The sequence below is a fragment of the Trachinotus anak genome, unplaced genomic scaffold (assembly GCF_046630095.1).
Source record: "Trachinotus anak isolate AG129_WGS33_773 ecotype Australia unplaced genomic scaffold, CSIRO_AGI_Tana_v1 ptg000021l, whole genome shotgun sequence".
NCBI classification, from domain to species: domain Eukaryota; kingdom Metazoa; phylum Chordata; class Actinopteri; order Carangiformes; family Carangidae; genus Trachinotus; species Trachinotus anak.
In genome coordinates this window covers 42,039-58,219 of record NW_027273872.1, presented here as the reverse complement: position 1 = coordinate 58,219, position 16,181 = coordinate 42,039, and the positions used below count along the sequence as shown (strand labels likewise).

The 16,181-nt window shown below is 39.9% G+C and overlaps 1 protein-coding gene across 4 annotated transcripts in view; it reads right to left on the bottom strand.

Moving 5' to 3' along the window:
- Positions 1-16,181, bottom strand: part of LOC139606419 (neuronal acetylcholine receptor subunit alpha-7-like) — a 49,197-nt gene that overhangs the window by 16,743 nt on the left and 16,273 nt on the right. For all 4 annotated transcript variants that reach the window (XR_011684620.1, XM_071458604.1, XM_071458603.1 and 1 more), the window contains exons 3-4: positions 10,500-10,544; positions 9,566-9,675 (exon numbers count right to left, since the gene is read on the bottom strand). Coding sequence is in view for 3 of the 4 variants with exons in the window: in XM_071458604.1 (XP_071314705.1) it covers positions 9,566-9,675; positions 10,500-10,544 (155 nt within the window). In the remaining variant the exon portion in view is untranslated. The remainder of the gene's footprint in view (positions 1-9,565; positions 9,676-10,499; positions 10,545-16,181) is intronic.

Below are 16,181 nucleotides of genomic sequence, written 5' to 3'. Positions count from 1 at the left end.
CTGCCTTATCACAGAGGGATGAAGACTCACAAAAAGAAAACCTTGTGAATTAATGTAGACAGCAGAAGAGGGAAGAAATCACAATTTCTGGAGGCCTGTTTGCTCTAATCATCATGACGAGAGTTTGCACATTTGGTTGAGAAAAATTAAGGAATAAGATAAGTACTTAGAGGGATGGAGATTAATTAACAAGAATATATCATGTGACTTGTAAAATAAATAAATATATAATGATAATTAGGCAGCCAATTAATTCAGCCCATATCTTCAATGTTGTCAGTGTGTATTTGTATACCTCTGTAAATTCAGTCTGCCTGCTGTTTGTACTTAACCAGCCACAGCAATGAGCAGTGAAGTGCTGTATCTACCCAGGCATCTGTGGAGCAACCAGCCTGCTGAAAGTGAATATTCATTTCCATTACTATGCCAAATATGTAGTAAAAGAAACCAAATCAGTGACATGAGAAAACAGTACAGATGCCTCCTTCAAGGCTCTGCAACTCACAACCTGCTGGGATGATATAAGGGACAGGTTTTGTATAGGTAACGTTTCAAATATTTTAAGTTAATTTGAGGTACAATATTGACGACAGCTGAAACTGATATTTTGTTTTAAGTTGTGTTGTTAAGAAACCACAATCCAATGTCATCTTGACATAAAATATAGACGTCCTGCTTGTGAACAAATCCCATCTGCTAAATATCACAATGTCAATAAGCCAATGTTTGGTATTAATGTCAACCTGATTTTAATTTACAACCAAAGTTTAACATCTGTTATAGTTGTAAGTTGCAGCTGTAAGAGTCCAATGTCTTTCTGACGTTGCACTGACATTCAGTGCTTGCTGGGAATTACCTAATTGAACCAAGCAGAGAGAGAGCAGAGAGTCTTGGAGTAGCAAACTCTGTCTTTGGGGACTCGTGGTAAAGAACCCTAACCCCAGATCCACTTCAGTTGTGGCACTTGCAGTTGAACTCTAATTAAGAATTAAAAAGCAGCTCCTCTGGTATCAATGAGAGTGTGAACTCTGTCCTCAGACAAACTGATTCTCCACTCTAGTATCTCCTCTCCTTTTCTTCATCTCTCTGTTTTGAATGTGTTATGAATGTCATTAACAGTATCCTCCTGATGCTGCTGTATGTGATGAATGTGTATTTAACAGTACATTGTGAATGTAAAGCAACTGCTTACCACTGCATTAACAATAAAGGAAACTACTGACATTGTCAAATAGTCAATAATCAAGAACGGCACGATTCTCTTCTGTACGGCCTGTTCTCAGTTCACAATTTTTGGAAAGAATAACAAATACTATTGTAAAGTAGTGCAGGGTTTTTATTCATAACATCCACTACCCCTGACATACACACACATACACACATTCCTATCAGCCAAATCCAATTTTTCATTGTATGCTGTACAAAAGCCCTTTGGAGAGCGGACAGTCCTGTTCACTTCACAGTCCACACCATCATTAGACTCTGAACTCAACATGCAGAATTAAGGACCACACAATACACACACAATGCACTTCCCTGTGAGAGAGATGATGCCAGTGTGTCTGAAACATCCTGGAGTCTCATGCAGCCATGACAAAGCACGTGGTCTGCATCTTAACAAAATTTGGACCCATTTTATTTATCCTCACCTGTGCTCAAATTGAGTGATTTGCCTTTTTCAGGGGGATTAAACGATGGTTAAGTGTAATTTATTTCTCTACTTTGTGTGTTGCTATCAGCTGTGGCTCCAGGTGCTGGAAGGGAGAATGTGTGGGTTGGCCAAGGCGGAGAAATACGATTAATTATTCAAGCTAACTTTATATGAAAGTGTATGCTTTTCTGCAATCATTGCCTACACATCACAGGGTTTTCTAGAAGCGTTTGTGTGTGTGTGTGTGTGTGTGTGTGTGTGTGTGTGTGTGTGTGTGTGTGTGTGTGTGTGTGTGTTTGAGGGTACATACTGTACAAGTTATGTTCATGTGCAGAACAAATTAGATGTACCGGACTTAACGTTGTCTAAAAAAGACAAATTAGAGCACATAACACATTACAAGATGTCCCAGATGAGTGAGACAGATGGATCTTCCAAAGGAAATCAGTCTGAAAATAACTCACTTTATTACAGTTTGCTTCAGAATGTACTGAAAATATTTTAAGATTTTGAAACAAAACTTGGGAAAACTTTGGAACAATGGACATTTTGCAATGTACATATTTCTGTTATTAAACATGCGTACAATTGGACATGTGATAGTCCTGGGAGAATGGGAAGTGCTACTATTTGTACAGTGCACCCACCTACACACACACACTGGAGTACTGTGGACGTGAGAGTGGTGCAAGAGAGACTGACCGACAGTGACAATGGTGGCAGTGACTAGTTCCTGTACCATGGGACATGAGTCACCATGCTTTCCTCTCACTCACTCAACACCTGCTGCTGCCCTCACTCACACACACACACACACAGACACCAATCACAAAGAGAAGGAAGTCACAAAGTGTACCTTCGACACTACACCACACTAATCTAAAGTGAAATCATTTAGCCAGACTAAGCAAGAATATGTGACATCACATTTTCCATGTACCTGTAAAGTCCAATTTAATAATTTTGGTTGATGCTTTCTATCAGATTATAGAGGCTGAAAGAGCAGCAAGGAAGACAGAATATTTTTTTCCTATTAACTTTGACATTCATATATTTTCACGTTATCATATTTTTTTCTAAATTAGTCAAATCAGAAAGATAATAATAAAAGAATCTGAATTACATCGAAGTAGAACAGCTAACAGTTTCTCTGAAGCTTTTTGCCATATACAGAGATACACAGGGTCAACAGTAAGTATCCATCCATGTAGATTAAGTCAAATCCCAGGAATATAGCAGTCAACTAAACAGCCTTTCAGGTTGTCAAACAAGCTGTCAAACAGGCTTAAGGCTCTGTGGGTAACTAGCTGGATAAGGAAGCTGCAGGCCAGATGTACAGGATTTTTGTAATTTACAGTGTGATTTATTTATTCCTGAAGAACAGAGGCAGAGAGTATATACACTTATGAGCAATGCTGAATGGATTACTTATAAATATCTTCATCTTCAAATCGTAAACTAAATAACAAGTGAACCAAAGGCTTGGAAACATTATGTTGGGGCTAATGATATGTTACATAATTTGCTCTAAGTGTAAATACTTATTTTCCTTTTTTAGTCAAAACCTTCAGCATGTATGTTTCTCAATAAAACTGAGAGTGAACATGTTATTGTTTAAACCTGCTAATTCATATGTATCATGCAAGCTTCATTATTGGTAATTAGCAGAATTTCAGTCAGGCTTTAAGATATGATCAGGCACTCCATTATCTCTTTGTCTCCTGGATGCTCACCTTCTCAAGTATATTCATAGGGCAGAACCAACACTTGATAACCTCAAACTGCAATGTAGTATAGCAATGGTTGGCAACTGGTAGCCAGCGGGCCAAAACTGGCCCACTAGCAATAATATCTGGCCCACGAGATCATTTTGATAATCAGATTTTTTTAAATCTTACAATATTGAGCTGACAGCCTCACATTAAGCTGTAGATATTATAGAAATAGAGAATCTCTCCCTACAATAAGATGCTCATTATATTTTTATCCATGTTGAGACAAAAACAAAAACAGTCACATCAGGCATCTACGCGCATCGCCTGGTGTGACGATAGATCGCCATCATGGCAGCAACAGTTACTCACTGAATCACTTCCTCCTAAGCAATTTTTGTCTTTTTATCTTGTCAACAAAATAAAAGCACCCAAAAGTTTGTTTTTTCTGCATTTCTTTAGTTCAAACAAGCTTTTAGCTTTTATTATGAAAAGTTCTGACAGAAAGTTCCAAAGGTTCTGTCGCTTACTTGACAGAACTCTGAATTAGCAGACATGAGATGTGTGATATTAAAAAAATAACACCAGTTCAATCAATCAGTCAAACGTATAATATGTGATTGTGGGCCACAGTGCCAAACGTCAACAGTAATAAAGTACATGTAAGTTGCATTTTTATCAATCAGTTTCTTAAATTAGCCTTTGATTATGTTCTGGCCCACTATGTAATGGGTTAGAAAAAAATTGTCCCAAAGCCACAGTCACTTGCTGACCCCTGTACAGCTTTATATACACACACACAATCAGTTTTGGGCTGCTTTGGAAAAGACTGTGTCTGACATCATTCCCATATTCACAATAAAAATGTCCTTAGTTCATCCTGCACATCAGTCTTGAAGACAGTGGCTATTGTCTGTATTTTATTTCCAGAGCATTTATTCATTTAAGTGATCAAAGAAAAGTCATCAAATCTGCCCATCTGTCTATTCATTCAACCATCCATCCATACAAAAAAACCCCCAAAAAACCCAAAACCTTTCATTTTTATGACCTGTCAGAAAGCTTTGTCTGTGTTGTACATATATCTTCCCTGCGGGCAGAATTGGGATTCAGTCTGTGGTTTACCTGAGTTGGACGTCCTTCATGTGTCTCATCAATCCCCAGTCAACTGAGACCATTGACTTTCTCCCACTAATGAGAGAGGAGGTCAACGGCTTGCAAAGCTGTTTCAGATCTGGATATTCTTTATACAAACATAATCACACACATGTGCCAAGTCATGCTCACCTGACACACACACACAACACTAAGCATCATGCAAATACATAAATATTCATGTGGACACAAGCTGCCAACAGAAAGTTTACAGCTGGGTCTCTGCAATTAAGTGATACCTAGTGTAAACATGCATGTAGCTGAGTAGAAGCCAAGCACATGACTTGAGTTAAAAAAATGTTTAAGCCTTACTAATTAGTCTGAGACTTGCTAGTAGGCATTGGACACACAGTAATTATTACTTTTTGATTTGAATTTGATGATGTCAGCTGTCAATCACAGTACAAAAACCCGGACAAATATGGTGAATAACAAAATAATTTCCCTAGGCAGTAATGCATGGATGTGGTGTTGATGGTAAATCCATGGGTCGCAGTATAGGTTGTCCATGCGTGAAACATCAGACAGAGTGAGGCAATGTGAACATAATGATCTGAAAGTATGAAAAGCAATATGAGCAATTTGACACTGGACTAATATGAGTTGAATGACTCATCAAAGACAATATCTTCTCTTTTTTTTGAAATTTCACTCTTATTTTCTTTGAGCATGCTCGTATTGAGATAGTATCTGACCTCAGCATTAACTTCATATAAAAATTACAGACATGAACTAATGAAAAAAGTTCCAGTTGCCATGGCGCCGCGGATGGCTGCCTCGGTGTGTTGGTGCGCACTTTTTTGCCTTATTTTCTTTGTAAACCCAGTTTTCTGCCTTGGTTTCCAGAGCTCTTTCACCAGAGAAGAGCTCATTAACATCAAAGAAACAACTCCAGAGGATTTTTTCCACCTTTCTTGACTCACCTGTGGAATTATTGGAAATTTTGGTCAGAGGTGCACTGACCGTTGCTCTCGGAGTGAAATGCCGGAGAAGAGGAAAACGTGCCGGTGTGCTTGCACACCGCTCCCAGGTATCTTTCTCTCCAAGGTGCGTTCACTGCCCAACAAGCTGGATGAACTTCAGCTACTGGTGCAGAAGAACAGAGACTTTTCCTCATCTTCTGTCCTGTGCTTCACGGAGACGTGGCTGTGTGGATCGATTCCGGACTCTGCGCTGGAGCTGGCCGGCTTCCAACTCTTCAGAGCGGATCGCGACACAGAGCTGTCCGGCAAAACCAAAGGTGGAGGAATCTGTTTTTATGCTAACAGTGGCTGGTGCAGAGACGTGACAGTGATCCTGCAGCACTGTTCTCCTGACCTGGAAACTTTCATCATAAACTGCAGGCCCTTCTACTCCCCCCGTGAGTTCACCTCATTCATCCTGGTCGGTGTTTACATCCCACCACAGGCCACAGCAGATACTGTGTGTGGAGCAGACCAACCCGGACTCCTTAGTTATTGTCCTTGGTGACTTTAACAAAGGTAACCTCAGCCACGAACTGCCCAAATACAGACAGTTTGTTAATTGCCCGACCAGAGAGGGGAACACTCTGGACCACTGTTACCCCACAATCAGTGGTGCTTATCACGCCGTCCCCCGGGCTGCACTGGGCCACTCTGACCATGTCATAGTCCACCTGATTCCCACATACGGGCAGAAACTAAAACTGTGTAAACCTGTTGTTTACAAGAACCTCCAAGAACCTCCAACTGCACCAATCACCAGAACAAATTCCTTGTATGTGGAAACATACTTGGCAATAAAACTGATTCTGATTCTGATTCTGATGGATTTATGGTGAGCACTGGTCTGAGCAGCATGCTAGTATTCATTCATAATTCAGCGCAGTAAGACTGGCGTCTTATTGGCTGTTCACTGATGGCCCACTGTGTAATGGTGTGTGTGGTGCTATTACTGTGTGTAATTGTGAGATAGTGTGTATGTGTGTTTATGTGGTTTGCTGGTGGTGAGTTTACTGCCTGCATGGATTTATTTGAATGTGTTTTTCTATAATTTTGTGCCTGTGTGCACAGATAGGTGAGAGCTCAGAATTACATTGGGTAATCAGTTAGGTGTGCATATGTGTGAGTTTCCAACAGAAATCCATATCATAGCTGAATACTTTCAATTTTCATTTCTCCTCAAGGAGCATGTAAACCTCCTGGTTCAGCTGTAAAATAAAATCTCCCCTTCAGCTTCATATAACTGATGCTCTCTGCCGACTTCATCAAGGTATGCAATAATCTTATGCTGAAAACCAGCAACATCAACACTTTTAAAAATTTAATTCAATTCAATTTTAACTTTATTAACAAAAACATAAATATATGGCTGTTTTTAATTTCCACCTCGTTTTTGTTCTTAAAAATAACATTTATTTTGCTCATTTGCATTAGCAAATTGGAAATATAATGCTATTACAAAAATGTAATGAATCGGCAAACTGTTTATGATTATGTTTAGGTAACTCAAAGCACCTGTTTAAGGTTAGTGAAAGGTGTGGTTGTGGTTAATGTTGAAAAAGTCAGTGACTCGAAGCAAAAGGTGGGACAGGAAGAGACTCAACAGACTGATCAAAGGGTTAGGGTTAGGGTTAACATTAACCCACAGTGTGTGAAGGAGAGATACCACAGGTCTTTCCTTCCTAGTGTCAGACTGTACAACAAACATGGCACTCAGTAGACCACCGACAACTCACCATGTGCAATAATTAATACAACTGCGCATTTTCCCCGATCTCCTGCTATTTTTGTAAAATGTTGTACATATCGAAATTGTACATATTATATTAATATATACTATTTATCTTGTCTTTTACAGTGAAATTTTTACAGTTTTGTCTTTGTTCTGTCCACTTTGCTGCTGCAACCCACTGTGGGACAAATAAAGGAATATCTCATGAGTTGCAATGCTGGACTGCAACGAAATTTGGCACAGATGTTCATGCTCTGCAGAGGATGAATCCTAATGACTTTGGCGATCACTTGTTCCCTCTAGTATCAACAACCATGTTTAGTGCTAATTAGCAAATGTTAGCATGCAAACCTGCTAAACGAAGATGGTGAACATAGAAAACATTGCACCTACTAAACTAGCATTGTGATTGTGAGCATGTTAGCATGCTGATGTTATAATGTTAACATTTAGCTCAAAGCATCATTGTGCTGCAGTACAGACTGTTTGTCTTATTCAGTATTTAACGAAAACGACAGACTTTTCCTTAATGCGTTTGAGGCCTAAACCTAACAACACGCAGGACTTGAACCCCAAGTCTGTGGTGTCAAAGTCCTGTGCTTTGCACACGCAACCTTCCACTATGACCTCCACCCTATGTCTTTTGTGCACTTATTTTTGCTCCAATCCAAATATTTGGCAAAACTAATTAGTTGTTTCATGTATGAACAGATTTTGAGCAGGTTGCAGAGTAACATGAAGCACAAGTGAAACTAGCAAAACATAAGCAGGTAGACTGTAAGAAGAGGGAGAGAGTAACATGCTGACACCTTGACAGACAGAGACAGGTAGATGGGATGATTTATAAAGAGGAGTCTGTGAAGGCTGGGAATGATAAAATATGGAGAGAAAGAGTTGATTGAATAGAGTGGCTTACAGTGAGACAGTGAGTTATGAAAGAGAGATGGAGTGAGACGCAAATAGAATGAGATGAGAAGAGAGATGGTAAGGCGGGATGGATGATGGAGGGAGAGAGGGAGCAATGGAGGCAGAGGGTAAAAGGCAGAGATGGGGAAAGACAGAGATTAGGTTGGGTAATCCTAGCAGGTCTAAAAGCTGAGCTTTTAAAATTTGGGTTAATACCCCCAAACCTTTTGTTTTGTCCTTGTGTTCCCTGAAATGTGTGTTCACATGTGTGTTAGTGTGTGCATTGGGAGGAAATACAGACATGAACAGAAACTGCATAGCTGCCTCTCTTAACCTCACTGAATGTGTTCAAATATATCAAGTCTTCTGTTTTTGACTATTCTGCACACATTCTAACTGTGTCATTGTCTTTCTCTTTGTGACTAAATTCCTCCATCTTTTCATCTTCCTTTCTCCTCAGCCTCAGAACAGATCATCCATCTCTCACTCAAGCATGCAAACGCAATGCAATTAGTTGTTTTGCAGAGAAACAACCAGCCTACATTTCTAATTGACTTGAGAAAGCCTTGCAAAGAAGCGTGATGAACAGTGGATAAGCAAACGGCACAAGTCTGACCTGAATTACAAAATGCAATGAGCTCGCTCAGATTCATTTATAAAAAATAAGGACTTTGACCTCAGCTATATTGTCTCCTTAATGTGTAAAAAAAACCCCACACTTTTTATTTTAATTCAGCATTTGGACATCAATAGCTCATATATATAAAACATTCCTAATGTTATTGTTAGCTAGCACAACCAAATCAAATCCCCACGGACATTGACAGCCTTTGTCAGCCAGTGTATCACATTTTAAGAAGTCTGATTGACAGTTTGAGTTGTGACAGTTGATATTTTATCAGTGGTACATGATGAACAGAGTATAAAATCACTTCCATTTGTTAATTACATTCAATTAAGCAAAATGGATGGTCAAAATATTTGTTCTCTAATTTCTTTTCAGTCAATAAGTAAGTCAAATGTTGAACTTAAATACAGTTTTTCTGGTTCATCTACTGGTGCTGTGAGGAAGTTACAGTTATTGGATGCAGTAGAGTTACTGTCCCCTGTTTCCTGTGTCATTGGGTTTGTGTTTGATTGGGTTTTGTTTATTATGTTGGCTTAAAGTACCCCTGATACTTCTATGGTTTGTGGAGATTAAAGACAGGATTTAATATAATAGTGGCGTGTCAGATGGATTAGAATGATATTTTATCCCCTCTTCTCAAAGATAAAAACAGCAAGAAAATGTTGTCTCTGCAGGTGTGTTTACCAGTAGCAGAGGACTGACAATGTCAGATTACAACACCTATTTTATCATGTTTGACAACAGGAAAAGAAAATAGAGGACAACATCTAAAAAGAAAAGAATCAGTCACAACTATGAGCAGCAACAGAAAGTTCAAACCTGTTGTAAAGGAGGATGTCGGGGGTCCAGACCTGGTCTGACGGGAATCGCAAGTTCTGGACGCCTGGGTAGTTTTCTGGATTCCAGCTCAGGTAGATATCTGTCCAATACTGAAACAAAACAGAGATTTTCACGAAAGACTTTGAGATGATGTTTAAATTTTGTCAGCGGGTGCAATAACTCTCATGCTCAGCAAAAAACCCATAATGTCCAGTGGCTAGCTGAACTGATTGAACTCTTACAAGAAAATGGCACATTCAATAGAAATAAGAAGGGCTGCATCTTTCTGCAGGAACAAAATGAAAATGGAGGGTTAAAATGATTGTTGTGGTACTGTTTTCTAAAATTAAACAGCAATTCTGAAGTTATCAAGGAAAGACGGTAATAGCCATTTCTGAAAACGTGTTTCTAACAATGCATGTATAACCAATGACTTCAAAAAGTCTATAACCATTTTCAGTGAAGCAGGTGCATTCAGTGTAAAGTGCATTTTAACTCTGTGTGAGCTTTATGGACAGAAACAGGTTAAAAATGGCAACACTATAGAATTAAAAGCTATAAATGGTTCTTCCCTCTGGTTCATGAAAACTCTGTTTTTCTTTAAAAAACTAAAAACTAGAACTGATGTATGTATGGGCTACTTGGACTAGAGGCTGTAAATCTGAATTTTTCGCCCTTTGGCATTAAGTCCATTAACAATCAAGTTGACAGCCACTTAATATGCTGTGCTCTTCCTCCCTTTTCTGCCTCCTCTGCCTCTTATCTCACTCTCTGCCTAAAAGTCATTATCATCAACAAGTACTTAATGTAGTGGCACTAGTAATTTAAGAAACACAGGCACTATGTCTTTAGAAGATAACTGTGTAATAAAATCATAAATATAATCAAAGCACATTAAATTAGTGATAATGTGCTCTTCTCAAACTTGACTCACCAGCTGCAGCCAAGCATTGGTCATCAGCACTTGGTTCTTCTCATCCTGAAGACAAAAATGGAAGGAAGAATTTCAATTCAATTCAATTCAATTCAATTTTATTTGTATAGCGCCAAATCATAATATACATTATCTCAAGGCACTTTACAGGGTAAGGTCGAGACCTTACTTTGTTACAGAGAAAAACCCAACAGTTCCCACAAAGAGCAAGCGCTTGGCGACAGGGGGGAGGAAAAACTCCCTTTTAACAGGAAGAAACCTCCAACAGAACCAGGCTCAGGGTGGGCGGCCGTCTGCCTCGACCGGTTGGGTTTAGGAGGAGATAAAAAAGGGGGGGTGGGGGGAGGAGAGAGGAGAAAAGAGAGAGAGAGAGACCAGGAACAGCTGTGTAAGTGTTATCAATAATAATGACAGATAACAGTGGTTAATAGTAATGATGAGTCGTGGTGGATCTGGATCCTGCTGCTCCAGAGGCAGAGATACCTGCAGAATGAGGACAGAGAGAGGGAGAGAGAGGAGAAGCACAAACTACAGGAGAGAAAAAAAATACAAAGTTAATGGCAAAAAGTAATCGAGAGAGAGAGAGAGAGAAAGCGCCCAGTGAATCATGAGAATCCCCCAGCAGTCTAGCTCTATAGCAGCATAACTAAGGGATGGGTCAGGATATACCAGAGCCAGCCCTAACTATAAGCTTTACTAAACAGGACAGTTTTAAGCCTGATCTTAAAGGTAGAGAGGGGGTCTGCCTCCTGAACCCACACTGGGAGCTGAAGAAGAAGAGGAAATTACAGCTTTTCTTTTGTATAACAGAACCCAACCAGGCAAATCCATACTTATTATAGTGGGGAAAGGCTTTTGTCATCTGCAAGTAAGTGGAGTTACTTTGCATATCCAAAGAAGAACAATCCAGGCTATGCAAAACTGAGAAAGCTGGTTTCATGTAACCAAGTGTAGTTGGTTAAACGGTTTCACAGTAGAGCCATCTAACAAATTACAAAGCCCTTTTAGAGCAACTAAAATACTATAGGTCTCAGTGGATTTATACAGTGGCATTGAAGTGTATAATGTCATGGTGGTCCCAATAAGAAAACAACAAGACAAATCAAATCATATTAACAGAAAGGACAACATCACAACTTTTCTCAACTCACTCTGGCTATTTATTGCAAAAATGTCCATAAAAACTGATGAACAGACATTTCCTCTTATATTTATTTTTTGTTCAAAATAAAGATAATGAAGCTAAAAATACATAAATTAATGGAAACAGTGCAGATTGAAGCCTATGGCAAAAATGTTTTCAAGGTGCATATAGCATTTGGGAAATGATGCTGCTCATATTCTAGCTGCAAGGTAAAATTTGCATTTCTGCAAGCATCAGAGTTTCTCTGCTCCCAGTGCAACGTGGACAAGTCAGAACAGGAAAGCCTGCATGGATTCTTTGGTTGAAAAAAGAGTAAGGCTACATGGGATCAAAGAGGTTTCCCTTTTTCAATGCACTGCATCAGTTTATCAGTTTATCTTTATCTCTTTTTGTTGCTTTTCTGATTTGAAAATGTGGGCAGATATGGCAAACTCCTCTATAATGTCTTTTCTGGAAGCAGATGACCCAGATGATGGAGCAAAAGTCACAGCTGGAAGTAATGATTGGAAATGTGAGTCTCTCCAGAGATTTCAAATCCCCCAGTGGTTTGTGTGCATGTGGTTGTGTGTTACGAATTTGATAAAGTGATGAAATTAGTATTGTGGGTCATATAAAATTTATAACCTGAAAATATTAACTTCACTCACATATTCAAGGTCAGAATGGCAGAATTCCTGCAGTATTATGTGAATAATAGAGCATATACACTATATACACTGACACAGACTTTACTTTTCTTAATCTACTTGAAGTAAAATATTTATTGTCATTTTGCCATCAAAAATTCAGTCTTGTAACTCATGTATATTAATATTTATGTATTAAATTGTTAGGCGTGACTAATCATCTCTGCGTTTTTGGTAACATGTATTTGATTGGTATCTGTGGGGGAGTGAGGCCAGCACTGACAGGCTCTTACAAGCTCATATACTATAGTAAAACCAGTATAAGATCTTTACAATTTGCATTGCATGTGCGTGGCAGCTGCAGAATCTTTCCTTTTTTCTTTTTTTTTTTTTTTTTTTAAATTTATGGGGCTTCATGTGGATTTAAATGTGTCTTTTTGACTGAAATTCAGTCCCTCTGGCCAGGGTTAACGGGCATCCTTGCTTTGGAATGGTTAGATGTACCCACTCCAGAAATCTACTTCACCTTATATAAGCATCCAAGCCGCTGTCTGGGCTGAATCCTACCCAAGCGTTACTGCCATCAAAGTGCCAGTGTGACAGTAAACTTACTCCATACCATTTCTCCCAGCCATTCAGGGGATATGCAGACAGCTTCTTCCCTGTGTGATGAAGACACACACAAACTGGTGTATCTGTCTGTTCTGACAAATGAGAGCAGACATCTATGATAATCAATGTAGAGTATGTAACAAGTGAAAACTTCCCTGAACTGCCTTCTGTCTCTGTGGGCTGGCTGACAGACAAATGTTCATATGGCATGCAGGGTCTCAAGGCTTTTAGGTCCCTCTTTGGTGGTTAATGAGTTGAGGCTTCATTTGAAGGCCCACTGCTATTCTGAGAACAATTTTTACAGTTTGGCCTGGACTGATTTTTTTGGGTCACCGGTTGGAGGCCAGAGACAGAAATGGTAATTTTCATAAATGGGAATGTGTCAGCAGTGTCAAACTCAAATAGACAAAAACATATCTAATCTACATACTAAACAATATGAGAAAACATGGATGGGAAAGATAAATAGCCAAAGCTAACCCCTCCTGCTGCAACTGCTCTTGAGGAGCAAAACACTTAACTTCAAACTGCCTCAGTTAGCAGAGCTGCAGGAAGACTGGAACTGTAAAAAAATATAGGTTCACACAGAAACAATAAAACCATTTCAGAATGTGTGTGTGTGTGTGTGTGTGTCAATGCATGTGTGGCAGGAAGTGTCATCCTAACCCTAACCCAGTCCAGAGGTTCTTTATGTAATAAAAGTGAAACAGCAGAAGTGCATTACTTCTGCCAACATCTAACACTGTTTCATAAGCACAAACCTGCTGCTGGATCTGTCTCTTAATTCCATGGACACACACATCTGCAAACATACACACATCAGACTAAAACCCTCTCACAGAAAACACACCATTACACTAATATGAATAGCAGCCTGTCCTGTCTTTGATCAGCCTAAAAGGGCATACGTCATGCCGCTACTCATCAACCTACGCTGACTACCCATGGCTAGCCGTACCAACTTCAAGTTACTAATGCTGCCTTCAGAAGGACTTCTGGGTGTGCATCATCTACTTGAACTCAATCACACAGACTTATGCTCCTTCTCAGCCACTATGGTCCTCCAAGGAATGTTGTCTGGCATTGTAATTCATGCCATTAACTTTGTATTTTTTTTCTCTCCCGTAGTTTGTGCTTCTCCTCTCTCTCCCTCTCTCTGTCCTCATTCTGCAGGTATCCCTGCCTCTGGAGCAGCAGGATCCAGATCCACCACGACTCATCATTACTATTAACCACTGTTACCTGTCATTATTATTGATAACACCATTACCTACACAGCTGTTCCTGGACTCTCTCTCTTTCTTCTCTCCTCTCTCCTCCCCCACCCCCTCTTTTTTATCTCCTCCTAAACCCAACCGGTCGAGGCAGACGGCCACCCAACCTGAGCCCGGTTCTGTTGGAGGTTTCTTCCTGTTAAAAGGGAGTTTTTCCTCCCCCCTGTCGCCAAGCGCTTGCTCTTTGTGGGAACTGTTGGGTTTTTCTCTGTAACAAAGTAAGGTCTCGACCTTACCCTGTAAAGTGCCTTGAGATAATGTATATTGTGATTTGGCGCTATACAAATAAAATTGAATTGAATTGAATTGAAATTGAATTGTACGTGGGACTGCACATTGTTTGTGTGGAAACTAGAAGCTAGAAAGGAAGTGGCATTCTACTAATCTGGAAGAATTTCTTACGTCTATTGACATCTAAAAAAAGCCTCCATGAAGCCAGAACCTCCTATTATTCATCATTATTAGAAGAAAACAAGAATAATCCCAGGTGTCTGTTTAGTACTGTAGCCAGGCTGACAGACAGCCATAGCTCTGTGAACCATCTATTCCTTTCGCCCTCAGTAGTAAAGACTTTATGAGCTTCTTCACAAACAAAACCATATCTATTAGAGAAACAATTCACCATCTCCTCCCCACAGCTGACTCAGGTGTACTGTCCAGTTCAGCAGCCTCAGAGTCCACTGTATCTGGTTTATATTTAGACTGTTTCTCCCCTGTAGATCTCTGAGCTCACTTAAACAGTCTCTTCATCTAAACCATCGAGTTTTCTTCTAGACCCCGTTCCAACAAGGCTGTTCAAAGAAATTTTTCCTTTAATCAACACCTCTATATTAAGTCTGATTAACTTATTTTTATCAACAGGTTATGTATCACAGGCCTTTAAAGTCGCAGTAATTTAACCTCTACTTAAAAAGTCCACTCTTGATCCAGATGTGTACTTATCCATGAAGCCAGGTGAGACTAACCAGGTAGCCAAGCTTCAGGTGTGTCTTAAGGACATAAAAACCTGGATGACCAGTAATCTCTTACTCTTAAATTCAGACAAAACTGAAGTTATTGTAATTGGCCCAAAACACCTCAGAGATACACTATGTGATAATATATTGACTCTGGATGACATTACCTTGGCCTCCAGTGCTACAGTCAGAAACCTTGGTGTCATTTTTGACCAGGACTTGTCCTTTACTTCTCATATAAAGCAAGCCTCTAGGACAGCCTTCTTCCACCTGCGCAACATTGTGAAAATCAGACCCATTCTGTCTCTAAAGGATGTTGAAAAACTAGTTCATGCATTTGTTACCGCTAGACTGAACTAGAGTAATTCTTTATTGTCAGGATGTCCCAAAAATTCAGTAAAAAGACCCAACTGATCCAAAATGCTGCAGCACGAGTACTGACAGGAACTAGGAAACGAGATCACATCTCTCCTGTGTTAGCTTCTTTGCATTGGCTCCCTGTAAAATCCAGGATAGAATTTAAAATCCTCCTCCTCACCTACAAAGCCATTAATGGTCAGGCACCATCGTACCTTGGAGAGCTTATAGTTCCCTATTTTCCTAAGAGGACACTTCGCTCTCTAAACGCAGGTAGAGTTTCTAAGTGCATAATGAGAGGCTGGGCCTTCAGCTCTCAGGCTCCTCTCCTGTGGAACCAGCTCCCAGTCTGGGTCCAGGATCAGACCTCCTCTGTACCTTTAAGATCAGGCTTCAAACTGTCCTCAGTGATAAAGCTTATAGTTACAGCTGGCTCAGGTGAGTCCTGAACCATCCCTTAGTTATGCTGCTTTAGAGTCAGACTGCTGGGGGATTCCCATGATGCACTGAGCTCTCTCTCTCTCTCTCTCTCTCTCTGTCTCTCTGGCTCTCCCTCTCCCTGTCTCTCCATTTTTCTCTCCCTCTCTCTCTCATTGTCTCTCTCTCTCCCTCTCTCTGCCCCCTCCCCCAGCAGCAGGATTCATTCTATTATTATTGATAACACCATTACCGATAGTATATACAGCTATTCCTGGTCTCGCTCTCTCTCTCTC